This window comes from Hypomesus transpacificus, chromosome 9 (genome assembly GCF_021917145.1).
Source record: "Hypomesus transpacificus isolate Combined female chromosome 9, fHypTra1, whole genome shotgun sequence".
NCBI classification, from domain to species: domain Eukaryota; kingdom Metazoa; phylum Chordata; class Actinopteri; order Osmeriformes; family Osmeridae; genus Hypomesus; species Hypomesus transpacificus.
Window position 1 is genome coordinate 11,572,672 of NC_061068.1, and position 27,883 is coordinate 11,600,554.

General features: G+C 45.5%; 1 protein-coding gene across 5 annotated transcripts in view; it reads left to right on the top strand.

The window, feature by feature from the left end:
- arhgef3 (Rho guanine nucleotide exchange factor (GEF) 3) overlaps nt 1–27,827 on the top strand; it is a 46,876-nt gene extending 19,049 nt beyond the window's left edge. Inside the window, exons 1-11 of one of the 5 annotated variants that reach the window (XM_047026098.1) lie at nt 913–1,178; nt 3,045–3,104; nt 17,355–17,462; nt 18,068–18,241; nt 18,905–18,967; nt 19,570–19,666; nt 19,773–19,849; nt 22,342–22,599; nt 22,781–22,951; nt 25,150–25,336; nt 25,591–27,827. In XM_047026098.1, the coding sequence (XP_046882054.1) occupies nt 1,146–1,178; nt 3,045–3,104; nt 17,355–17,462; nt 18,068–18,241; nt 18,905–18,967; nt 19,570–19,666; nt 19,773–19,849; nt 22,342–22,599; nt 22,781–22,951; nt 25,150–25,336; nt 25,591–25,937 (1,575 nt within the window). In that variant the 5' untranslated portion in view covers nt 913–1,145 and the 3' untranslated portion in view covers nt 25,938–27,827. Of the gene's footprint in view, nt 1–912; nt 1,179–3,041; nt 3,105–12,322; nt 13,132–17,354; nt 17,463–18,067; nt 18,242–18,904; nt 18,968–19,569; nt 19,667–19,772; nt 19,850–22,341; nt 22,600–22,780; nt 22,952–25,149; nt 25,337–25,590 lie in introns of those variants that run through there. The other 4 variants (XM_047026097.1, XM_047026094.1, XM_047026095.1 and 1 more) reach the window with 4 other exon arrangements.
- Nucleotides 27,828–27,883: the final 56 nt, after the last annotated feature.

Sequence of the window (27,883 nt, forward strand, 5' to 3'; positions counted from 1 at the left end):
GTTTTATACATGATTTTTACTGTTAATATTAAGCGCGGGTTGTTTCATGATCGATTGAGTAAAGTCACTGTTCAGTAGTTGCCTCAGGATAGTTTATATAATCACCAGCACATACTGTACAGTACTGTGACCGAGGGCTACATTTCTCCACTAGGGTACATCACATACATTTCCCAAGGAGGTGTGTGATAAACAGCACTTTTATGTAAGACATACCCAGCGCTATGTCTCCTTAAAGACTTCTGTTTACATTTTTGGTCCTCCCAGACAGGAAATGCTTCAGGAAGTTCTTATACTTCCAGGAAGTCTGAGTCAAAGCAATGTCTTGGCTTCCTGTTTGCACAAGCAAGCACACCCTATTTGGTAAAAAAAAAATCACACACGTCATTCACCAAGACGCATGCAAAAGCTCAATCCCTTTGTCACATATGCCAGATAGTCAGTTGTTTGAGAAGTGAAGGTACAGCACCAGAAAGTCCTCCATTATTGCCTTGAGTCCGTTAAACTTACAAACAGCAGATTGAGCTCAAAGCTTAGAGTAAATACACACACTTTAGCTCCACTGACAGAGTTGGATGGCCCAAAGAACATGGACTTTAATGGAAACACAGCTTTTAAAGATCTGGAGGCCTAGATTGGCTGCCCTTTATTGACACAGCATTGTCACCACACAGAGACTAATCCTAGGTCCTCATAGGGCTAGTTGGAGCTCTGCTCTCTGTGTAACGAGGTGACCCTGCCTGCCTGTCTGTCTTGGACGCTGTGTCAGAGACCCAAACAGCCGAGCGTTTGTAACCAGGGCGCCTCAGAACCCAGATTTAGCTGCAGCCTTGTTTCCCCTCTCTCACATCCTGTTGTGAAGCAGGGCTCGTCGCACATGGGGTTCTCGCCTCTCTCTCTCTCATTCTCTCTCGCTCTCTCTCTCTCTTCCTGCACATGAACTCATCACACACAGACACAGGCTTTCTCAAGTGCACACACTCACTCTCTCTGACACACGAGCGCACTTTCACACACAAGAGGAGGTATACGAGGAGTGGCGTGTCGAAGGGTGTGGAGTTGGGGTTGCCGGTGGCCCTCAGTGGGACAGTCTGGGTGGACGTGAGTTTGGACTGGAGGGGAAAGCCACAGCACACAGGTCCTCCATGATGGGCTGCTGCCTGTTCGTGCACCAGCGGGTGAGTGACAGAACGAGTGAAGATGTGAGGGCGGAGGGCGGGAAGGTGTGAGGGGTCGATGTGCGTGAAGGTCTGAGAGAAGGGGTGAGGGAGTGAGGGATGATGTGAGGGAGGGAACATGTGATGGACAAGGGGAGTTAGTACTGTGAGTGAGTGAGATCATTATGATGCCATATTTTACTTTTTAATTGTGTGTGTTGCAATATGATAATATCCTCCTCTACAGTTGTGCTTCTTATTAATATAGAAAATGAACCTGCTTTCTGGCTCTCATTTTAGACTCCAGGTCAGACAATGTTGAACTGGTTACATAACTGGTAGAAGTCAATGGCACAGAAATGGTCAACAGAAAAACACAAAATAGCTTACTAATTTGTGAAAGCTCAAATGGATTGTATGTGCATAATTGATGTGAGGTCATTTCTTGTTTGTTATCATATGGTACATATGATATATTTCCTTCCCTATAGAATGCTAGTGCAGTATGAACAGTGCTGTTTCCTGTAACGTGTGATGAATATATATTTACTGAACCATCTATCATGTTTAAGGGTTCTAGGAACCCAGATGAAATGAGCAGCTGGTTTGTCCTCATGAACCCAGTGTCCTGAGTGGTCTGGTGTGCTTTGGGGCGGGGCTGAGGGGCCATCCTCTCATTCGTCACTCTTCAGAGGAAGGGTTTGTTCCTGGGGCAACTGCACCTGCAGAGGACCCTCCCCAGAGCTGGCTGGTTGTTCACTAGGCGTCTACATTACACCCCTCTGGGTGTCCTGAGGTGTTAACAGGCTTTTAACATGTTTGACACCACATTGGTTTGGCATAGAAATCAGTTCAGCTACATGTTCTGTCTGTAACGAGACTGCCTGGGTGAATCCGTCAATTAAGATTTTTTTTTTTTTTTAATTGTTATGTACCACTAATTTGTCAGACACTGAGTATTCTGTCAGGCCTGGAAAAAAGAGGTGGGGACATTCTCGATAATGAGTCAACTACATGTTATTGTCCCCTTGATAATTCTTTGGAACAGAGCTATTGCAAAAATCGAATTCATATAGTTTCGGTGTTAGTCACAATTAGTTAGTGCAATTGCTTCGCAGGCTCCCACACAGTTTTTTGCCTATGTAGCAGAGACGAAAGCCAAGTCCTGTGATGTATGCACAGTATATTAAGGTACTGGATATCTCAAAGATATATATCAGTGTTCATGTACAGTAGACGTCAGCCTCTCACGTGGTCTATTGTCCAAGCTCCACTCGTTCCCTGAACAATGGTCACTCCTACTGATGGGAAATGCTTGTTGTCATGGAAAGGTAAACTGTTGTGCAGGGCAACAATAACACAGCAAGGCTTGCACTGGATACAAAACAGAGAGAGGAAAAAACAGCGGATGGTATCAATTTAGGTTAACTGCTGTGCTACGACTGTAAATAGAAGAATGGGGAAAAAGCCAAAACCATTAGATGCTGCCGTGTTTTACTTACTGTAATTTTTTCAAATAACCTTTGGCACTTACATATTTCACTAATATCCAAGCAAACTCCCTAACAGAGAATTCTGTATATTTAAACCAGATATTTATCAAGCTTCCTGCCTCCAGTAAAACCATTTGATTTTTGTTTTACCTTTGAAAGCCCTCAGGTATTCTTGTTAAGTGCTTTCTTGGAAAAAGACAAGAGTTTGGGTCAGGGTGGGCTAACTGCAGTCTTTCAGCTACAGCACGTTCAGTAATGAGGACTATGCTGCTCACATATTGATCCTTATCTTGCCAACTCACCCATTGTGTTCTGTCTCCCTCTCTGTTTGTGTGTGTTTGTTTGTGTGTTTGTATGTTTGTGTTTGTTTTGGATGTGTGTGTGTTTTCAGAAGAAGAGGAAACAGGGGAGGAGAGATGTGGATTCCCTCAGTCTCTGTAGCCTGGACATTAATGTAAGTACTCCTCCATCACATTTAATAATAACACATTTAATTCATAATACTCTCTTTATTATCACGGCTATCTACAGGTTTTAAAAAATGTAAATGAAAACAACCAGTACACAGACTAATACATAGAACAGTACTTAAAAGTGCATACAAATAGAAGTATAGAAGAAAAGCCATCTTAAAGAGAATTTCTTTTATGCTAGCTTCAAAAACATCTATTGACTAGAGTGCTCTTAGGCAAAGATGTTCAGGCAAATAATTCCACAGTGATGGTGCAGAGCTGAAGGTCCAGTCCCCCATCACAACCAGGTTTGTTCTGGGGGGTGAAGGAGGAAAAGGTTTTTTGAAGAGGCGGGAGGGGTTGTGGAGTGAGAGGCATCCTCCGAGGTAGGTGGATGCTGTTTCATGAAGGCATTTGAAGGTTAGCTTAAGGGTTTGAATTGAATCCGCTGGGAGATGGGAAGCCAGTGGAGGGAAAGGTAGATGGGGGCGATGTGGTGGTATACTTCTGCACTTCATCAGGAACCGGGTGGCATGTTTTTAAATGTACTGTAACGTTTTTGGACTCCAGTCAGTGATCCTGATGAGAAATGTGTTTACAGTCATCCAGTCTTGAAGAGACAAAAGCATGGAGGAGTTCCTCAGCATTTGGCCATTTGGTAGCCGATACCTCTCTTCTCTTTGGGAACATTTACTTCTCTCCATCTCTTGCTCTTTCCCCCTCCCTCCTCTCCTACTATATCATTGCTCTACCCCCCATTTACCTTTATAATCCTCTTTAATGTCTCTGGCATTAACTAGTGATGTGTCCATCTTTGACTTATCATCCATAAACGAAAAATCTACCAATTATTTTCCAGAACCTTCTCATTTTTCTATTGCTCCGCTCTCTGGCTGTAATTATGTTCTCAACCTTAATGATAATGATGGTGATAATAACTGAGATCTCCCAGACATGAAAACACCTTTGATGAAAACTCACCAAGCACATCATAGTCTTCCTATTCCCCAAAGGTCAAGCAGGCTATTTATTGCAAAGCCATGGTAAGAGTCACACATAGTAGAAACTCATTTCCTCTCCTTTGTGTGTTCACAGTGCCTGTTGTGACGTAGCTACCTCAGAATCAACGTGTCTAAAAATAAGAATTTGATCAAATGGCTGAGTTTGTTTGGGGACAGACATCATCAAAGGGGTTAGCAGTTTTTTTGTTACAGAGGTGAACGATCCCCTGCAGTTGCCCAGGAGCACCTTGTTACATGACTAAAGTAGCTCAGAGAATCCACAAATAAATGTTTGTTTTAATGTTTGCACTCAGACTTGGTTACATGCTCAGATGTGACCTGCGTCAGTAACTCTATTAGCTCCCACCTTACCAATCAGCCACTTTGCAAATCATTTTCCATGTTACGCATCATCAATTTGTGCCGAGAAGAACTTCTTTAAAGGCCAGGCTGAAGGTGTCTTCTCCTTACTCAGACAGCCCAGAGAGCAGTCGAGTGGGCGGAGGCAGGATAACAACCTCCCAGAAGATGACTTATTGCTCCCTTGAACTGTAAAGCGGCTTCCATGAGTGTGCTGGCTGATGGAGGGAACGTGTCTAAACAGTGAACTTGAGGAATCTTCCCCCAGGGCAGTGTTGTGGTGTGGGTGGAGGCAGCAGGTCCAGGGTGGGACAGGAACCAGTCAGGGAGTCCCTGGTCGGTGTTAATGTGGATGTTGCTCAGTGGCCTTGGGTTGGACTGTGATTGGCAGGTGGGGGTGAGGATATGGTGGTGGGACGGCTTGGGTGTGGTAGTGTGGTCGTATGGAGAGGTTTAAATTAGGAGCATTGTGATGTTCCCGACCATTGTTATTGTAGGCTACAGTACCCCTCAGTCATCATTTCTTTAACTCGGTGATTCACTCAGACAGAAATACAGTAGATAAGATCTGCTCTGTGTTGATGCTGGAGAATGACTGCAGATGAGTTCATGTCAGTCATTTGAGTTTTATTAATAACTTTCATTAGTAGATAAAAAACATTATGTTGTACAGTAGAAATACTTCAACTTGTAATTTTGACCAGTTTAGAGAAGTGAGAACAATGTCTGACTCTTTCCATTTATAGGAAGCATTTAGAAAATGCGTTTATCCAAAGTCACGTACATAGTGGTTCATAAAGTTACAAGAGTATTATAGTGATTAGTACCAAGGAACTGTCTGTGTTTTGGCCCAGCCTTCGTGCTGAGCTGTCGATGGCAGGGCAGGGGAGCAAGGTGACACGTGTCTGTCTGGCCAGTGCCCGTAAGTGACCGGCCAGCTCACACAATAGCCTGGCCCGTATCAACTGGGCAAAATGCCTGCTGGCAGGGAGCGCTGGGAGACGAGGCCAGCAGCTCAGCCCTGTTTCAGTCCCCACCCACTCCCCTGCCACCACCCCCACCCCCCTGCCACCACCCCCACCCCCTGCCACCAGCCCTGCACACACACACACACCCCTACCCTACACAGCCATTGTTTCCCCCTCCTGGTCGTCAGGGTTTCCTCCACAATCAAGGTATTGGTTGTTATCTAGGGCCTCACTGGGGAACATAACAACAACCAGGGTGACTGCTGGTCACTTATCTACAGGGCAGCTCACCAACTGGGCGTCAGATCAGATCAGGGTTTGTGATTAAATCATGCCATACAATGGCATGATTTAACTTTTAGGGTACCGGTATACAAGCTCAGTAAGTTGTCGATATATTTTGATGACTATGACCCCGTCCTCTGTGCACGTGAATCAGGAGCCTAAAAAAAGCCTATGAAAAATCAGCTAAAAATCTGGCAAGGGCAAGAGGGTTTCCAGAGAAAAGGTCTGCTGTGAACAGTTTAATCCTGATTATACCAACAATAGATGGATTGCAGTGAGCACCTTCACGTGAGAAGAGAAACCACAAATAAATCCAACCCTAGATGACATTATAGAAGCTGACTATGTAATGACTAATAGCCTCAAGCACAATGAATGGTTGCCTCCCATGCTAGGTAACTAAATTGTCAATGTGGTGATGAAAGGCAGTCCTCCATAGATTGCTACATACTATAGAGAAATTCTTTAGCCTGTTGGAGTGCAACAATTTTCATTTAAACATTATTCTACTGGTGTCATTTCTGAAATATTCATTCCCATAAAAGGATCTCAAATAATATTTGACACTAGTTTAGTTGGCACTCCAAATAGTGTTTAGCCTAAAAGGGGCTATTAATAACACAGGAAAGAGCCTTAAAACAAGCCTTAAAAACAAATCTACTCTAAACTAGCCGGCCATTTACACTAACAGTCGAACATAAAAATAGAAATCTTGGAGTAAAATGGGCAACACTTGGAAACATTTATAATGTGTCACATTGTATAGTCTGGCCAAGTTTGCCCAAGCCGTCAGAATCACTCCCTTGACATGATGTAAAACTGCATGACATCTTACAAAACTCTCTAACAGAACCTGGCCCATCAGCTGACCCATGAGCTGGGTGCAATATGAAAACAGAGGAACAGAAACACATGTCTAACCATTCACATGAAGAGTAACCAACGAGAAAAATCTGTTTGTCTGTGTGTTTGAGTATAAATAATATCTTGGCAGAAATGACTATATTCCAATTAAGTGTATACTAAGTCTAATCAACATGCTTTTTTTCACAATTTGTAACAGATAATTAATTAAGGGCAAAGAGACAACAAAACTGATCCTAAACACAACCAACTTGAGAGAGGACCCCTAAAAGACAAAACGTTGTGTTTTAGGGGTCAGAAAGCTAGAGCAGTGATCAGTCTGTATAGACAGGAATAGGGTGCTATCTGTTCATCAGCAGGTCTATTTCAGGAGAAGTAGCTGGACATGGGGTTGTACTTCCTTTGTTCATCAGCCAGTCAGAGAATAGAAATGGGTCTCACAGGAAGGTGTATATTAGCTGGCCTCCTATAAATAATTCTGACACTAGCTAACTTGGGGGTTTATGTAATTGAGTGAACACAAAATAAATTCATTTAGTCTGCTCATTAGCCAATCTGTGGATGTTTTGTTCAAGACGATGACTGATGGATTATACATAAATATCAGTGAGGACTACAGAGTCCTCACTGATACTTATACTACTGATACTCCTCACTGATACTCCTTCTAGGTGTAACTAGACTGGCTGGGAGGTCCTACTGTACACCCCCCCCCCCCCCACCCCCATTCCTTTCCGTCGCCTCCCATCATGATGAGTGTCAACAGATCATATTTGGCGATCCCTATGACCAAGTGGTCCAAAAAACAACATTGATGTGTGTGTGTAGGTTGAGTGAGTTTGTGTGTTGCAGGGCTAGCCCGTGAGGAGTGCCCTGAAGCTATGAGCTATGAGCTGGCAGCCAGGTGTGCCGGTCAAACCAAGGTTAGAAGAGGCCATCTGTCTGAGTGTGTGCTGTGTGTGTTTGTTCCTGTACAAGTTGTGAGGGCAACAGTGAAATTGTGGGTTATAAAAAGGCGTTCTGGGCAGCATTCCTGTGCCTAGCGTGCGAGAGCGTTGGGGGATTCTCGTCTGCACTGGTTATTGAGCCTTGGGGAGACAGACTGCTCTTTTGCTGTTTAAATACTAAGTGGTACACACACACACAAACACACACACACACACGTACAAGATTTTCTTCAGACATCCCTGACCAGTCGGACAAGATGGACAGGGACAAACTCTCCTTGCAAACACCAAACCCAGTCTTTAGATATCTCTGGCCTGAGGACAGTGCTGTTTATGAGCCCCTCCGGCTGACTTCCTGGTTCTCCCTCTGTCCTCGTTTTCTCCAAGTGTCCTTAGAGGCAGCTTCAATGAAGACTTCCCATACAGAGTGAGATTTAGGCATTGGATCAGTCAGTGGCATGTAAACAGCCCTTCTGTCATTTAGATAAGTGAGAGCTGAAACAGTAGCCTGCACTGGGCCAAAGTCTCCAGAGGGAAGTTTCCAGGGAGATTCCATTAGGAGACAGCGTTATCTGTTGTTCAACTTGCTGTGAGTTTGGTTGTGACTTGACGCACACAGAGACAGAGGTAGGAAGGGGGAGGGGGGGGGGGGGGGCTACAGCAGGAGGCAGTTCCTCAGAAGATGTGACGTCTTTCTGTTTGAAAGAGCGAGATGTTTTTTATATCTCTTATGAGATGAAAGGAATAAACATGACCTTTAACCTAGCTTTTAGAACTTGGCTTCAGAGACTGTTTCTCTCTTTCCCCGTATCTCTGTGCCTGTCACCCACTGACCCAATGGCAACCCCCACCTGGCTCTGACCCAGATTCACTGTTTGATTCAACTTCTCCCCCGCCCCAAACACAACAGTAAAGGCATTTGGGCACTTTGATGACGGCGTCATACTTACTTTCTCAGCCATTCCGCCCCTAACCTAGTTTTTCACCGAGACCTCCATCTCTGTCCACTCTTTCTCATCCCAATTCTTATAATGGGACATGTTTTTTGTGCACCAGAACATGCACCAGAAAGCCCAGAGAACCAGGTGCTAACCGACATTTTCTCTTTTTCTCTCATTCTCATTCCTCTTACCACACACCTGATTATATACCAAACCTGTTCATTCATAATCATTTTTATACGAAACACCATATACTGTAGTGTTTGAGTACAGAACTGGGCTTTGATTGTAGGATATTGTGGTTTCCATATGTTAGTGAAATACCCAGATTCTTATTGTCTCCAGCGTTAGGAACAACAGTTTCATATTAAGGTTCATTATGAAGAAGGAATAAGAGGTGCACTTACCATGATGTAAACATGATCCTGCTCATCCCACCAATTCATCAAGGGCAGGAAGCCAATTATGGAGCGATTTAATATTAGACTAAAGAACTCAAATATCTTCCACAATTTCTCAGATGAATTGTCCCTTCATCCTTGTTCCCCCCCTTCATTATTTTGGAGATTGTCAGGCCCTCGACGTCATCTGTAAAATGTCGCAGGCACTTGAAAAATGGTTAGCAAAATGGTCACAGGAAAATGGCTTGAATCCAGTGTGCTTATTCAGCTCTTGTCAATGGTCACAAAGTGAACATGAGGCCCATTGTTGCTGTGATCCTGCTTGTTTGTAAGGAGGCGATACTGGTCCTTCAAGCAACACCATGATTAGATTCATGGGCAGGAACAGAGGACCAAGAGACGACTGAACACTGAAGTAATAAACGCACAGAACATTTGAATGAAAGGTAATTCAGGGCTTGAAAACAGGCCCTGTGGGGCTAGAAATGTAATTCCAAAATGAAAGAGCTGTTTTGCTCAATTCTTTTCATGTTTTCACATATCCAAATGTCAGATAACAACCACGTAAACATGATGTGAACTCTCAGATTCACTTTATATAGAATACATTAAAGAGGATGGATCAAATGTACTGTGTGAGTTAAACACAAGATACGTCTCTTGTAGCATTTGTTGAAAGGGGTCGTATTTGCATTGTGGCGTGTGTAGTCACAGACATAGCACCGACATTCTGAGTAGAACCGCTAATGGTTCTACTCAAGTTAGCTTTATCAACCTTGTCACATGTGTCCTTGAGGTATGGAGGTATCTTGACTTGGGTTGTATAAGCAGTCAGCAGTGTTGTGTCTGACAGGGCCCCAAGCGTGGTTCTCATAGTGTTGCATAACGCCTGCCTTGTAGTCTACTGATATATAGCCCTGAGTCTGGCGTGTCTTTGCGTGTGTGTGTGCGTCTTCGTGTGTGTACACGGTCAAAAGCGTTTTTCTTTGTGCTTGTGTTGTGTGTGTGTGTGTGTTGGTGTGTGTGTGCCAAAAAAAAATCAAAAAAAGTTTATACAAATGAATTATTGAATGTCGTAATACAAGATATTATAATACGTAATATTAGAATCTCTTGCACAACAGAGACCTGCAAAATAAAACATGGAATCAGGATAATTACAGACAGGAAAAATACACAATTCACAACTGTGACGGTAGTGTGTTTCCGCTGCAATATCCTTCTGTAGGGTCCAGATATGGAGACCTTATTGAAAGAAAAAAACTAACTGCACTGGTCTGTATCATTGATGAAATTGACAACAAATAATGACATGCCCTAGGAACCTCAACAGCAGAATGTGGGCTGATAGTGCTGACAGGATGGCCCCAGGGAGCAGCCGGCTGAAAGGACCGTTGTGAATATTGATGTATGGATGTTTACAAAGACAGGGTGCACTTCTGCAATGGCAATGAACCTCAGCCTTCTGAAAATGTAGCTCATGATTATTTTTTGCTCCATTCGATCAACTGAAAATCTTGAGTCATTCTAGGTATCTATTTAAAAGGGCTGTAAAATGATCTTCATAAGTCCCTGATGAGATCAGCTCATATAGAGGAAGTCAGCTTGATTTGGTTCTCAGGGCTCCCCTGCATGGCTGAATGTTCTTATCTTACTAAGACCTGCTTCACTGGTTGTAGCCGTGTGAAGCCATATCAATGTCATCCCAACCAACGATGAGAATGGTGATTTCTTTATCAGTTTTTGAGAAATATTTATGTAACCAACAAGGACTCTGTGAGCTGCTGAAATGTTATTCCTATTTCATCATAAATATCCTTGACTTTTGAATGGGATTCAAAGGATTCAAGTAAAAAAACAAAACAGTTATCACTTGCTTGTTACATAACATATAAAATACATAAAGTGGTCAAGGGATGGTAATGATTTGACCAAATACTATAGTGGAGTAGCCTTTGACTGACCTATTACAAATCAAAAACAGTGAAGGATTTAATGGTCAATATTACCTGGCTGGAAGGTTATCAGAAATGTCATGTATTAATAGCTGGGCTGCTGAAGTAATACCATCAGAGGTTTTAGAGAACAAAAGGACAGTTCAGGGGACTGTGAACTACTGACCTTTGTTGAAGGTTTAACAGATAAACAAGCAGATACCTATATGTGTAGTAATTCACCATGTGTACACGTTATAGTAATTGATTGTCCATTATGTTAACATGACAACAAAGCAAGATACTATACGCTCCTGTTGTGGATTGAAATGTGGGAATTAGAAATGTTGTGACTCAGGCTTTGATCCAGAGCAGTGATTTGACCCCTGACCCTGATCCCTAGCCAATCACTTGAGTTGATTGTCTGATCCAGCAGTTTCCTCTATCTCTCCACAATCGGTGGGTTTCCATTGGTTAAGTAGAGGAAGGAGTTTGGTGACAAGGCTAAGATAGGAAAACAAACTCTACCTTACAGATTACTTTCTTTTTATGCAAACTCACATGAGAGAAATGACGCAAGCAGTAAAGGAAATGAATAATGCATTTGAAACAGATTAGTCATTTTGGTGCTATTCTAGATGTTTTCCTATAATGTTCCATGGAAAGTAGTCATTCCTTTTAAGGTGAGTACTTCTGGCCAGCTTGTGAAGCTGTTCCCAATCACCCCACCCACCATGCTCACAGGGAACACCAATAGGCAGAGTTCCATGTAGTGGACTAATTAACACAGATCGTTTTTCGGTTTTGATTTCCAATTATTAATTGAACAGTCGAGTTACAAACAAGCACCAACGGGGTCAGTCTGCTCACCCTGAGATATGTGTTATAGGCCAACTCACTGATTTTTGTATCTTTCTTTTATTGCTAATAAAGAAGGTCGTTTTTCAACTTGAAAAAGGGAATCAAGAATAGACTATAGCTTGTAACCATTTAGAGAGATAAAAACATCAGTCAGGGTGGTACAATAATGTCCTGCAGGCCAGGATCAACTGAGTCTGTGTGCTTTGTGATTTTTCTGGCACCATCGAAGGCCTTCAGTGCTTCATAGGTGTTCTGGTCTATTTAAGTGACACCTCGTTGAGTGATTATGAAAGCCACAGTTTGTTTACTGTTCTAGTCTAGCTTTGGTTGGAGGGGACCAGGGGCCTTGCACACACGCAAGCATGTGCAGGGACACACACTCTCTCACAAACTTTTACACTCTGCCTCGCGCATACACACACACTTCCCTGTGCGGGATAACAGTACAAACACAGGAAGTTCTCTGCCTCTCAGAACAAAGCCTCTTAAAACTGGGATCAATTTCCTGCTGAGAGACACAGGAGCTGCAGGGCAGAATGAGTGAGTGAGTGATAAAGATGGAGAATAAAGGAGGAGTTGTGAGAGGAGATTGAGGAGGAGAGATGGAGGGGGGGGGGGGGGAGAAAGGGAGCCAAAGATCTAATCTGCACTGTTAGATACTGTAAATACTTTCTTATTCTTTTTTTTTTTTTACAACAAATTACCAAATCATTAGCAGGAGCACGAAAGGCACCCCAAGAGGAGCAGAGCCTTGTTTATGGCTGAGTATGTCCTTAGGCTTGTGCTGGGAATGTTGGGGTCCTGAACCAAATCTCTCATCACAGTTTGATAGAACAACACACTGAAGTTATTAAAATTAGGATGCAACTTGGGAGTTGTTCGAACGATATGGCATGAGTAGGCCTACCTAGGCCCAGGTATGTTTTATCTTTTTTGATGCCAGAGCCTATAATCGACAGAAATAAAGACAGAGACAGAGATGGAGAGAGAAAGAGAAGGAGGGAGAGAGATAGAGAGGGGCGTTGGAAAAATCTGATACTTTGCATGTCAGCTGTGCAAAAGTGGCTTGGTACCTCAGACTTTGTAGCCAACGTGGGGCGCTGTTTCTCACGCTATCTCTCGTGTTCCAAAGAGCGATCGAGCGCACCGCAGGAGGAGTTTACGGTTGCTCACTCACTCAAGGGCTCTCACTCCTCAGATGCGATTTGAGTTGGTGAGGAGAGGATCAGTGCGCTGGAATGAACACGCATGTAAGCGGTGTAGACAAGAGACGGGAACTTTTCAGATCTGGCTGACACCGTGGCTGCGAGACCGGCTTGCGACTATTCTGCTGCAATAAACACAGCTGTGACAACGGAGAGCGACAGCATGGTGGCCACGGAATATCCGTTTTACCTTGTCGTGAAGAGGGCAAATTGTTCCCTGGAAGTGCAGACTGTGGGCACCAAACCGGGTAAAGAAGTTGAGGTAGGCATTTAGTTCAAGATGACTGATAAATGTGTGAAACCGAATGCATATAGCTTGTTATGGACACGTGATACTTCTCTTTGAACCAAAAATCGTATAAACTAGACTTCGATTTATTGAGTTAAAGTGCCAAAATGCATTTTTAAATCACTGGTGTAGGCTACTCTCAGTATTTGCAGTTACACATGTACAGCAGTGTACAGGCTGTACATGTGTAAGAGACAACAAAATAGGCTACTATATACATGCGTGAGATCCGCCACCGCAGCTCTGTGATGGTTTGCCAGTTTTTTAGTATTTCAGTCAGGGTCCAGCTCTCCAGCCTCAAAAAGCTGCTTCAAATACATCTGGTGCGTCTGTTGTGGGATCTGTCAGACCGACATCTCTCACTCGACCACAAACGATGTTCACATCGCCTATTATTTATAGAGCGTGGAGCTCACTATGTAAACCTGAAAACAAAGAAGCATGGGGAAGATGTGAGAATACAGAATGTAAAATAAGATTATTTCTTTGCATGGCTTATTTAGAAAAACGCTCTTAAACGTGCGACGTACAAATGGATGCCAAGGAACGTTCTGTCACAGAATGCAGAGCAATGGTAAGACTTTGGCTCAAACAAATGTGCATCAACTTGAAAGTTTGAAACCATCCCAAAACAGCTGGAAGCTCTCCCTCTCTTTGTGGTGGTGATAGGTGGAAGAATGAAGGAGGATGTGTATGTTCTTGTCATCTGTGTGAGAGCCAGCTTCCCACCTGTTCTTGTCCAGACTAGGTTGTGTTCAGGCAGCCCCAGTACAGCTTAGTCACACGCAGCATGTGGCTAAAGTGAATCTTGTGTAAGAGGGCTTGCTCACCTAACGTTATGCTGGCCCACTGAGGCTACAGTTTAGCCGATTAACACAGTCCCAGCTGGGCAGAGCCCCGTGTTTGAATCTCTGACAGCCTCCTCTTGTTCTAGCCTACAGTACATTGTCTTCACCTCAGTAGGGGCCTCAGTAGGGGCATCATGTAGTCATTCTAATCCTGAGGCACTCAGACTCTGATAGTGAGTCCTGTGGTGAATGGTGCTGTTATGCCGGGATGAGGCTGCAGGGTGTTTATGTCTGCTGGAACAGAGTCAGTGAGTCAGTGCAGACGTACACAGCACAGTGCTTTGTAAGACCTGCTGACTCCCCCCTGAGGCTATGTTCTCCTGTGCCGGGCTCCCTCACTGCCTGTCACTGAGCTCAGCTCTTTACTCAGGCTTTGCACGGAAGGTGACTAATGTCCTGTGCTAATGTCCTATTACTGGACACCATTATGGTGTGAGAGGGCTAGGGGGACACCCGTAGAACTCACACTAAAAACAGACGCACACACGCACGCAGATATAAACAATGTTATGATCCCAATCATAGCAGCCATGAGCCTACCACAGTTTGGATGTGTTGAATCCTTTTCTCCAGACAGACTTATGATTCATCGCTGTGCTCCTCCCTGGAACAGACCCTGTACTCAGCAGAAGCAGTAGCCTGGAGGTGTCTCTCTCTCTCTCGCTCTCTCTCGCTCTCTCTCTCTCTGGCTCACTCTCTCTCTCGCTCTCTCTCTCTCTCTCTGGCTCACTGTCTCTCTCTCGCTCTCTCTCGCTCTCTCTCGCTCTCTCTCTCTCTGGCTCACTCTCTCTCTCGCTCTCCCTTTATCGCTTTCTCTGGCTTTCTCTCTCTCTTTCTCTGGCTTTCTCTGGCTGTCTTTGTTTTTCTGTCTCTCCCTCTCGCTTTCTGGCTCAGAATCACTTGACACACACACACAGTCTCACAGATGGTTTTAGTTGTCATGTTTCAGCTTCATTGACTATATTTGTTTTGTTTTTGAGAGCTGGACCTGACTGGGCTACCCTCTGTACCTCTCTCTCTCCTGTGAATGTACAGGACTCTGCCAGTTCACTAAATGTTTCTGCTTTAGCTGACCATGCCACTATTTGAAGAAAGACAAGGTAATGGAGTAATTGAGCAAGCTAATAAGGTTAGCCACCGTCTCATCTGGTGCTGTGTTTATCTGGAAAATGTGCCATAATGGTAGACGTGCAATGTCTCAATTAGCACAGCTGGTACAGGTACTGCACTTCCCTCACAGCCTTTAAACTATACAATACCAATGTTTTGATTGAATTCTCAGACCCAGTAGATTTACAGTGAGTGAGTCTATAGGCTGTAGGCTATATAGGCTGATGCTCACACCAGGGTAGAACACAATAATTAGCCAATAGACATTGCATGCATACATTGATTGGAAGCTAGCTCCTATCCAGGGCAGGCTGGCCTTAAGGCCACATTCATCCTTCTTAGCCCTCTGTCACAGTGTTTTGATGTGTGTGTGTGGCGGGGGCTGCCAGATCTACCTGTGTGTGTGTTTGTGGGGGGGGGGCTGTTTGTATGTGTAGGAGCCTTAGTTGAGACACAATAGACCTTCTTGTCAGGAAGTGATTGAATCAGCCTGGACCAATCAGAGCACCATGGGAACCAGCCTTTTGCTCCGCCTGGACAGTTCTCGGTGGTTAAGGACGTCATGGTTGGCATGAGAGAGGTGTCTGGTTAAGGCATTCACCCTCATCATCTGTGAGACTCACACGCAATATTTTAATCAGGAAAAGTGTTTTGTCTTCTGCCAATGTTCTCTGGCAAGAATTTAATTACTCAGATTAGTATCAAAGGGCAATGAAGCATAGTTAGCTATTATAGCTTTATGTGGGCCTGTTGCATGCAAGAGACTTAGGTTCGATGCCCTACAAATCTCAAGAAAGGAGCAGTTATCAGGTTGTATGGATGTTTTATATCTCCCTGCCTTCTTATCTCCAGACAAGCTACTAGGATCAAAGACTCCATCCTGTTTCAATGTGTGTGTGTGTGACTGCGTGCAACTGTGTGTGTGGTTTTGTGTGTGAGTGTGTGTGCGCGCGTGACCGTTATGATTGGTGGCACATGTGGTGACATTGATTGACAGCCTGCATGGGGCAAGAAGTGGTTGTGTAACATGTTCAGCTGTCTCTGTAAGTGTGTTAGCTGTGAAACGTTCAGGTCCATCCTATCAGTCTGGAGATCATGACTGTTGCATAAGTATAAAAGTAGACTCATAAAAGATGGGTTTTAACTATCACAAAAACCCCAAATCCAATCCCCCAAAATACAAAATCCAAGTTAAAATGTCCCTCTAGCTGTAAAAGTCTTATTTAAGAACAAATACAAATAAGTGAGGTTCTAACAAGGTTAAGAAATGTACACATACCTCCACTATCTTTGTTCTCTTCCTGCTTTCAACCTCTGCTGTCTGGTTTGAGATGTCATGGACTCCCATACTGCTGAGTGTGCTGTGGAAGTCTGCTCCCAGAATACTGATCTGGCTGCTGCAGTGACGTACCCAGGGACATGCTGCAACTGCAATAACACGAGGAGAGAGGGGTAGAGGGGAGAGGGAGAAGGGGAGAGGGAGAAGAGGAGAGGGAGAGAGAGAGCGACGGGGGAGAGAGGGGGAAAGCGAGAGGGGAAGACTGATGCTGTCTGGAGGTGAAGCTGCAGCTTCTCCAGTCGTCTTTGACATTCCTGCTCCCACACTGCGTTTTTCCCCCGTCTACGTCTGACTGAGCACTGTCACCAAGTCCGTGTCGGCTCCCTGGGAGGGTGAAACATGGAGACGGGTCCTGCGTCTGCAGAGATCTGAGGGGCTGAGGGGTACCTTATCACCCGCAGGATAGCAGCCTGCCTATCTGCCTGCCTGCCTGCCTGCCTGACCGACCAGGGGAAGACATCACCTTGAGGGGAAGTGGCTCCAGTATGAGCTTGTTGTCGAGTGTTGATGGGACTGCGGTGTCTCCCACTGGTGCCTCAGCTTGTGACCGTAGGGGAGGCTGAACCTGTCTGGCAGGGACGAGGAAGAGAGGGGGTCAGGAAGGGGGGGTCGGGCCGAGATTACTGAGGTTGATGAGGACAAATACGATGAAGAACATCGTCCCATTCACGAAAGTCGCTGCTAGCGCTGGTTCTTATCAGGCTGCTCCAGGCTCAGAGCACTGGTCAGGTGTTGGAGGCTGATGGAGACTGTGAACCTGAAGGTATTTGATGTACCTGTAGTCTCTGCTGCGCTTCTTTGATGATGTGCCGCCTGTTTGTTTACACCTGTCTGTTTTCCTCCCTCCTCTCCTCTCCTCCCTATTCCTCCCCTCCCCATTCCTCTCCTCCCCTCTCCAGGAGCCCAGTATCAAGAGGGTGAAGCCCCTTTCCAGAGTCACATCTCTGGCCAGCCTCATTCCTCCAGTGAAGACGGCACCACTGAAACGGATTGGACAGAGTCTGCAGGTACAACTATAATCTCAATCCCTCCTTTCTGCTTTTGACTGTGAGCATTAAACTGAACTCATATTCTCAAATCCATTCTGCTTTTTACTTGTGTTACTTGGTGCAGATGTTTTCACGTGAACATGTCATGTGTTTGATGGGTTAGACTGCATTTGTTTACGTTATGGTTGGTGGGCAGCAAGATCTACAACCCAGAATGGAGCTTTGAGAGACAGGGGGGTGGATCTAAGGCTTTGTCCACATCTGGTAGTCTTCAGAGGAGAGTGAAGGAGGTGTAGGGTATCATTCAGTAGTGAGGACTGTCAGACTGACTGCTACTGTCATCACTGTGGTGTTGGTCCAAACAACAGGCCATCTGTCCACATGGGTCTCCTTCCCTCCCTCTCCACCTCCCTCCCAGCCTCCCTCCCTCTAACCTCCCTCCCTCCCCACCTCCTTCTCAACCTCCCAATCCTCCCTCCCTCCCAAATGCCTAAACCCCTGACTCAGTCACAACCACAGTCTCCTCACACACACCAATCCACCAACACTGTTGCTGGCCCTCAGCTGCTGGCTGAGTAGCTCCACCTCCAGAACTCACCGTCTTGTCTCCGCCCCCCACACAGCGGTCCATCAGCTTTCGTAGCGAGAGTCGGGCGGAGATCATGGCCCCGCGCCCCTGGAGCCGCCCCGCCCCCACAGCCATGGCCAAGCGGCGTGACAGCAAGCTGTGGAGCGAGACCTTTGACGTGCGGCTCGGACACCAGACGCTGTCCTCCAAGGAGATCAAACGGCAGGAGGTGAGACCCCCTGACTCTGACCTCTGACCCCTTACACCTCACCCAAACACCTGACCCCCGCCCTGAACCCAAACTGTTAGGGATATGGGTATAATCTTCCAACCCGGTCCTTCCTCCAAACCACCTTTAAAAATGAAGAGGAACCTACAGTATACAAATGTATTATTGATGTATCTTATTGATTCTTATCATTATAATTGGGTATTCTACAGACAGACAGAAGCAGATGGGTCACTTAGCAGGGGACTCAAAATGGTGTCTTGTTTCTCTGATGAGCTAGTTTGAAAGATCAACTGGAATTACTGCTGTCCTCCTACACACACACACCACACACACACACACACACCGCACACACACTGTCTTAGATCCCTCCTGGCCACACACACTCAGGCTTCAAAGAACAAGGCTATATGGTGTGTATAACAGATGCCAGATGTTCACATGGAAGTATTGGGTTTTTAGTGGTCAGATGGGTCCTGTTTACTTCTGTTTGGGGTGTGTGTGTGTGTGTGCACACGCGTATGCATCTGCGTCTATATGTGTGTAAGCGTGTCCCAAATACACACACACACACAGTAGTAGTCTGTGTAATGACATGTAGGTGAAGCACATAGAAGAACTCTCAGGTCTCACTACTGCTCTCTGTTTCCACTCTGCCGACAGGCCATCTTTGAGCTGTCTCAGGGGGAGCAAGACCTGGTGGAGGATCTGAAGTTGGCCAAGAAGGTACCATCTGCTTTCCTTATTCAGCATTGTTCAACTTCTCATCCAGCCTGACCAGACTTGGCTATCCAACCCCTTTGACCAGACAGGCTTTCCTCTTCATGCGTGCTTGTGTGTTTTTGTCTTCTGTGTTAACCTTATATGAAAAATTCAGGAGAATTTACAGTGTGGTTCTTTATGCGTTAAGGGCTAAAATTAGATTTGCTCTTAGAGTGTCCGCCCCTGCTAGATATTTGTTAGTTTTATCTCTGGAAAACCTCCATGTTTTCCACACATTGATTGCCTTTTTTAGTGGTGGGACTCATATCTAGGACAGAGGAGTGAAGTTGTTTTCATCAGTATTTGGGGGATGTTTACGTGAGCCATCGGAGCTGACCTGGTTTCCTGGTTACTATCATGGGTGATACACAGGTTAGGATGTCAGTATCACCACAGTGTCACGGAAAGAACCTTTTTGGGTTTTTCTGCCTTGCTCTGATTCACCTTCGCTCTTATGTGAGAGAATTTCAAGCGTTTTCAAGTACTGAAAAAGGAAACTTCTGTAGGTTGGGATGGTGCTGTGTACACTTGGTTTCCAGTTGCATAACCGGCTCTTGTCCCTGCAGGCTTACCATGACCCCATGCTCAAGCTGTCTATCATGACAGAACAGGAGCTCAACCAGATCTTTGGGACCTTGGACTCTCTCATACCCTTACATGAAGGTGAGGAAACACATATACACACACACGCACGCACAAGCGTGGACACTCACAAACACACAACTCATCTGGGTGTTCAACATTTTGGGGTTTCTTCCCTGCCCCTCAGATCTGCTGAGTCGGCTGAGAGAGGCCCGTAAACCCGACGGCTCGACCGAACACGTGGGACACATCCTGGTGGACTGGGTAAGAGGATCTGGACGCCGCGTCCTTTCTCTTCCTCCTCCTTTTCCTTCCCTGTCTTTCTCCCTCTCGCTTTCTCCCTTTATGAGTTTGGGCCCCTACGCTGTGGACTTTATTGAACGTGCTGTTGCTCTGTATCAGGGAGAGAGTGTAGCAGTGCTAGCTCCAGGCCAAACGCATCGCTTTTTTGACCCACTCCCTCTCACTTCCCCTGGTGTTGTGGTGGGTCGAAGCCCAGTGTTCTGGCCACAGTGGAGAGACAGAGAGGGAAAGAGCGAGCTTGATCTCTCTCGCCTGGCTGAGTCCCTAATTTGGCCTGCTTCCTGTGTCAATCTCACAGCATCTGCAATCTGTCTCTCACATTTTCAGATGATTATGTAATACTACTAAATAATAGAAATACCTCCTTAAAATGTATTAGGTATCTGTGGAAATAATGACATTGATATATGCAACTCTCTTTCCACTTTTCCTTAAAATGCAGCAATATAAATTGTTGTGAATAGATGTCTGTTATTGAATGATTGATATGGAACAGAGGGTGCTAGAACATAAACTTTTGGAAAACCAGAGATGTCACTACCCCTGTAGAACACCATGAAGCATCAACCAGAGATGTCACTACCCCTGAAGAACATCATGAAGCATCAACCAGAGATGTCACTACCCCTGAAGAACACCATGAAGCATCAACAAATTACCCCACAACATTCTTAGGAAAAAAGAACCACGGCTTCCCACAACCCCTTGAGATGTTGCTTGTTTTCAATGAGGACATTTTTTTGGTGAAAACAAAGACGGTGACCTTTTGGCTGAGTCGTCAGCGATCAATCTGGCTGTGTGCTCAGACCTTGGTGTGAGGTGAACCTTGACCTCTGCCCCCCGGGGTCCTTCTGCCACTCTGGAGCTATTGACGTACATAGTTCTACTGTTCTGACCCCTGGTCATGTCACGGCCAGAGTTGCAGAGATCTGACCATCATGTTATCACCGTGCTGTCAGCTCCATGTCATACAGCATCGGGCTGTAACTCTGGACAGGGTGTGTATTGATTAGACAGCAAGTTAGTAATGGTGATTATGGGTGAGTGAGGTCTACATTTTAACTTAGAATGAATGTCAATAATGTATCAAATTAATATGGTTTCATAAAGTTAGACACTTATTACTTAAACTTACAATGATTAATATTAGTGTCATGTTTGGACTGAGCAGTACATTACCTTCCAAGAGCTCAACCAAAATCACTTGAGATAGGGACAAAAGCCTTCATTAGACCAAGTTGTTGTCCATTTACATCCTAATGGGGTAGGGATTCATTCCCAGTACATTTCTTACCAGCCAGCTATCATGAGACCAAGAAGAAACCTCCCCCCTTAGATCGGACAGGTCTTGTGCAGGACTGTCGGAGCTTTTCTCCAGGGGCCAGGCATGAGGGTCACATTGTGTAAGCATGCTGATTTCCGACTCCATCCTTTCTTCCTGTTGACGCCAGGTCGCCATGGCGAACAATGCATGACAGGGAGGAACTGTTTCTGCTCATCCCAGCAGACAACAGCCACAGATCTCTGACTGGCAGGAGCTTAATCACTGAGGTTACATAACCAGGGGGAGGTTTCCCCAAGTCCACTTCGGTCTCTGGTTCACTATGGTGGACTGGCTTGCTTTGGATTGGTCACTTCTAAAGAGGAGTATCAGGTCACGTCTACAGTGCTGGAAGGGGGACTTCTCCTTGTGGAAACCTCAGATCAGAGCGTGTATGGTGCACCCCCACCAGACCGGTCCCTGCTCTCTCTAATCAAATGCAGCGTGGGGTGTGTCAGGGCTGCTTGGCAGGTTGTTTATGTGAGAGGGTGTGAGTTCTACCAGGCTCTCTACTCCCAACTCTGCTTCGTTAGCGTCCGAAAAGAACAAGAGGAGGGGATTCATGCACGGTTTCTCCAGAAGAATGTTCTAGTAAACTCGATGATGGCTGAGGTGGTACAGACTTCCCTCCCTCCCTGGTTTGTGTCTTCACACGTACAGAACAGAACAGTAGCTCACCTGCTCTAACCTGGATGAGACTCGATCTGGGTCTTGGATTTGATCCACTGACCTGATGTGTTCACTTACACTTTATGTATAGTAAACCATCTGTACAATAGATGCTCATGCCACCAGGGATGTATTAACAGAACTAAAACTCTGCTGATAACCACTGGTTAGGGGTAGTTCATAGACACTCACCATTTTGTTGATTGTTTGGTGAGTATATATTGAGCTGGCTGATAGATCATGGGCTACAGATAGACCACGTTCTTGTTGTGAAAACTGTGGCACGTGAGTCAGCGAGGGGAGGGCGAAGTGCTCCGTTGAAATGGGTCGCTCGCCTGCCCTTTTGTTCTCTTAGTAGCCTGGTCTAAGAACTTTGACTCCCCCCGGACACCTACTGGCATTGACCTCTGTCACCAAGTTGTTGACATCAGTTGTCTCATTGGAAGTTTCTCTCCTTCCCCAGCTGCCGTGCCTGGACTCGTACAACAGCTACTGCAGCAACCAGGTGGCCGCCAAGGCCCTGCTGGACCACAAGAAGCAGGACCATCGGGTCCATGACTTCCTCCAACGCTGCCTGGAGTCCCCCTTCAGCAGGAAGCTGGACCTGTGGAACTTCCTGGACATCCCACGCAGCCGATTGGTCAAGTACCCGCTGCTGCTCAGGGAGATCCTGAAACACTCACCCAACGACCACCCTGACCGGCAGCACCTGGATGAAGCAGTGAGTGGGAACACACACATACACACACATACATACACGTGCACACATATACACACACACGTGCACACATACGTGCACACACACATACACAAATGTACACACATGTGCACACACGCGCACACACACCTCAACTCCCGGAAACGCTTGTGTGAATATCAAACGTTGTCTCATTCCGTTCCAGATCAGCATGATCCAGAACATCGTGGCAAAGATCAACAGGCAAACTGGGGAGTCCGAGTGTCGCTTCTACAAGGAGCGTCTGCTGTACCCCGAGGACAGCCAGAGGGACCGGCTCATAGACGGCTCCCGGACACTCAGCTGCCACGGCGAGCTCAAGAACAACCGAGGAGCGGTGAGTGGACAACCACCTGACTGTTTGGAAGTTAGCGTTTGCCCTCCGTATGACTTCCACCTCGCAATTTTGGCCTGGACCTCCAATCCTCTCCCCCCTCCCCCCAACACGCACAACATTCCATAACACACGATAACATGTCTGCAACACGCCAATCGATCAAGCTGAATGTCAACTCCAGTACAACAAAACCCCACTGGAACCTCAGGCAGGGAGTGTGATGTACAGTTCAGGCCAGAGGTCAAGTACAGGTGTTCCACAAGTTCTAAGACACGAAATAGATGTTCTCAGGTGTCAGGCCGTGTTGGTGAGTAACATATGAAGGGCACCAAAGCACAGTAAAGAGAGGTAGAGCAGAAAAGGGAAGTAGAGGAGTTCACAGCTCAACCTGTGTAAATAACAGGGAGCTGGACACTAGACGATCAAAGTTCTATGCCAACATGGCTGACCTGTGATGTACCAGGGACCCTATACACACAATTGCAGAGTAGAATAGAATCTCTTATGCTTTTCAGATAATCACAGATCAATAACGTAAGGCCACCTTGTGGATCATTATAACAAGCTGGAGAGAAAGCTGTTTACTGTGGGAGGTATGTAACATGAAAAAAACCATAGGATGTTTTGTGGGGGGTTGTCGTTTGTTTGATGTTCGGCTTAATGTTGATCTTGTTTACTTTAATTGTGCCCCCATGTTCTAATGGGAAGCATCTGGTTATTATTGGTTGGGAGATGCTGCTTCTTAGGTCGGGTGGCGTTTCAATAGACTAAAGTAGCCTTCCTACCCCTCATCTCATCTGCACTCCTCTGACACTGCTGGGCAGCTGAAAGAAGCAAGCTTACAGGGAAATCCTCAATTTTTCAGACTTAACTTGTCCTGAAGTCTTCAGTTCAGTGCCTGCGAAAATGCAGACGAGGAAAAAGACCAACTTCAGAGTATGGAGATGTACCAGACCCAGGGTGGTGCTGGGATGTGTAGTTTTGATATGGTTCCCATGCTGCATACTGTGCAGTCTCCATAATGAGAGGGCAGTTAGTTAGCTGGAGTAATCACAGGAAAGGCAGTAACAGAACAGATGGTCATTCGTCTGTCTGGCAGTCAGACTCTGCCTTTCATGTATTGTGGGAAGCAAACAAAACCGTATTGTGTTTTTTATTACAATAAACCTATAAATCAAAAGTCATTACTCCGGAAAAAGGAGTAGAAGCAGTGGTAAGGATGTGGAAAAGAGGTTTTTATGCTTTGTATACATTTTCTGCTTTGTGTTTCATTTGGATTTTTATTTTACGACAGGCTATGAGAACGAGAGGGCCTGTTGGGTTTTGGTGAGGGGAGGTTAGCTAAGGTAAGGAGGGCAAGACTTGGGAACCCTGTGTACTTGAGACAACTGAGAGTGAACTAGAGAGAGAAAGAAAAAAGAGAGAGGAGAGAGACAAATGGAAAAGTTGAACAAGCATGCTCTTTAATCCTGTCCTTGGGACCTTTACCTGCCCACTGAATCTGTCGGCATTTTGATAAATAATAGATAAATCTGGTTCAGCTGGTCAAGGCCTAACATGGGACTGGAATTCCACAGACATGACTTAGTCTCTGGAAATCATAACACAGAACCCCCGCTGTGTGGTTCACTTTGTGAATACAGGCAAATCCCTCTCTTTAGAGCGTGTGTGTGTATGTAAATATAACTTTGTGTGTCTATTTGTCCTGTCTTACATAACCCTCTGTGACCCCTCCAGATCCCCTACTCCCTCTCACTTGTTCAGCCTTCTCTAAACACAACTCCCTTCTCAGTCAAACACTGTTAGTGTTGGGGCCATGCATCATTCTCCCGATTCACTCTACTTGAAGCGAGTCTCAAGAAAAAGGCACTCTTATGTGAAATGTTTTTCAGATGTCTTTAGAGCAAGCTTAGGAAAGTATCCATTTAAGAGAAACACAAGGGACGAGTCTTATCTATTTGTTTAGATGAAATATCTCTCGGGGTGTGTTTAAATAGAGGTGTTGGTTCTGTCACTCCAGTGAAGGTTTAAAATCTTCAATCTACTAAGATGGCTGCTGGTTTTTCTTCTGGATTTTGATTAGAATCAGTACACACATGTACTCTGTCCATTTAAAGTTCTATCTATCCTACTTTATCCAATTCTACTCTACTCTACTCCACCCTGTCTCTAATCGAGTGTGTCATGTTTCCCTGCAGAAGCTGCACGTTTTCCTGTTCCAGGACGTGCTGGTCATCACAAGGGCCATCACCCTCAACGAGCTGCTCCGTTACCATGTCTACCGCCAGCCAATCCCTGTCCGCCTGCTGGAGTGGGAGGACCTGCAGGACGGGGAGATCCGCCTGGGAGGGTCCATCCGCGGGGCCTTCAGCAACAACGAGAGGAGTGAGTCCCTCTCGACCGCCACACACCTTGTCTGATAAAAGGAAAGAGACTCACTGTCTGGGTGGGGTGTGGTTTAGGTTGGACGTCTAGTCAAGGGCCAAGCTGAGTTTAGCCAGCGTGTTGTGTGCGTTGCACGTGTTAGCACCCATGCACCGACTGTAATGGGAAACAAGCACTCTGTTTATGTGATGTCCTTCCTGTGCAATTTTCAGTTGATTATTCATCTCCCTCCTCCTCTCCACCCCCCCCCACAGCCAAGAACTTCTTCAGGGTGTGGTGTCGTAGCGGAGGCCAGCTCCAGTCCCACTCTTTCCAGGCCAGCGACGCCTTCAACAAGCAGCAGTGGCTCAACTGCATCCGCCAAGCCAAAGGAGCAGCCCAGGAGGTGGCCGTGGCCGTGGGTCAAGGGACACGTGTGCTTCCAGACCCCGAGCCGCAGGGGACCCCCCGCGCCAGGGAGGAGGGGCGTGTGGAGAGTACCAAGCCCATAGCTATGGACCACAGCGACAGTGAGGCCTCAGAGTGCAGTATGGACACGAGCGAGGCGGGCTCCGACTGCCCTCAGATGGAGCACACAGACTCTCGGCCGCAAGCCGTGTGACCTCAGGAGGGAAGGAGGGTGTGGGCGAAAAGAGGAGAAGAGAACCTGTGCAGTATTGCAACTTGGCCATTCCCAGTATGAGGGGAAGTGAGGGGGGGGGGCGGGCAAGAAGACAGTGTAGCATTGTACAGAGCACTTCACATCTTTAGCTTTTGACTTCAGGTTTACTTTGGATTTCACACTTTCTTTCGTCATTCACTGGTCGGTTCCTTTGAGACTGTGGTGTCGAGTTTGGTGCAGGCAATCCGGTGTTACTTTGTTGTGTCTCCGTGGCATGGATCTTGGTTCAGGGACCTCCTGAAGGTTAAGTGAGTTTCCCTTGATTTTCTTTGTAACTTTCTGCTGCACCCTCAGCCTTACCACCACCGCCTCATGAATCATAACATACCTTGATTGGAGTCCCTTACAAATGCTCTCAAATTCTTGAGGGTGTGTTTGATATAGTCATCTGGGCATACCAGCCAAAGGAGGTTGTGCACAATGGGAAAGGATCCCATTGCTTATTTTTGATTAAGCTTGTAAACCAAGTACATCTGATGAATTTGAAAGCATTTGCTGAAGTTGGAACAATCTAGATCTCAAAGCCTTCTTTCCTGCCCAACCCTTGTGCACTGGTCTACTGCTGTCGCTTGAGAAGAATGACAATATTAAGTTATCCTCCTTATAAATAAGATATATGTATATTAGTGTACTGTTTAAATACACACACACACAATGTCTTTTTTTCTTCTTTTTTTACAATAATCACCTTGTTAAGACCAGGAGAATGTTTCCTTGAAGACAATCTGTGTTGGTGATATTGAAAACAGGAAGTGACTCCACTAGTGAACTCAACAGTCTGGCCCTTGAGAGTTGTGATGGAGAGAGATGGTATCTAACCCAGGTGTGTTAGACAGTGTTAGCCCACTGAGTCTAGGTCCTACTCTGGAAGTCTTTGTGTCTCAGGCAAGGTTACTCGTCATGCTCTGTCATCAGTTGTAACTGACTCGAATGTGGTTAATGACCACCCAGGGTTATACACAAAAGACAATTCCCAGACCAGCAGGTCAGGTTATCTAAGTAGTAGACAGATTTGCAGATCCTATTCGTGTGTCAGCTTACCTACAATTTCATTCCAGTAAAATGGTTCTATATAAAATGGACAATCTTAGCTAAAGGAGGCTGGAGACAGGGAGAGCTGCCTTTGACAGAATTGTAAACGTGAGGTCATTCCCCAGAAGTGAGTGTTCCCTGTAGAGGGGAACCGAGTGACAGAACTGCAGTAAAGACGAGTTTTAAATTGCTGGATGTATGAAAGGGTTTCAGGTAGTTATCCTTGATATGAGCCTACTGGTTATCTGTGTGTGTTAGAGAACTCATTGGAGGATTGAGTTAAAAGCAGTATTTTCTCGAGCCATAACCAGGCCTGCAGAGCTACAATACAGTCATCAGTGCTGACCTGCTGTGCTGCTGCAAACACTGGGACTACTCCTTGTTGCCCAAAGGTTTTATTTTGTATTAATTTTGTTTCAATCCGTTTAACAAATACGGTTGACTAAGTGATTATAAAAACATTTATACCAAAAATACTGATGTTTTTCTATATGTGTCTTATAAGAAAAAGAATGTTTAGTGTGTTTATTTATAGTGTCTTTTTTCACTTTGACTTGAGGTTAGGTCTGTTCACTTTATTCTTTTTTTGGGAGATAAGAAATATGAAGCAATTGCACAGGTGATGTGGAGAAAGGAACCAAACAGTAAGTGCATTATGTTGTGTGAGTCTTTGTATATGGAAGTAAGCGGTAAAAGGACTGCCCTGGAAGATACACTATCAAACGGACCGAGAAAGATTAACATGGAAATGTAAATAATGGAATTCTGACTGTACCAAATAAAAGAAATGAACCAATACATTATTGTGTTATCATTCAATTATTTAACATTTCACTTTTATTGTCAATAGAAGT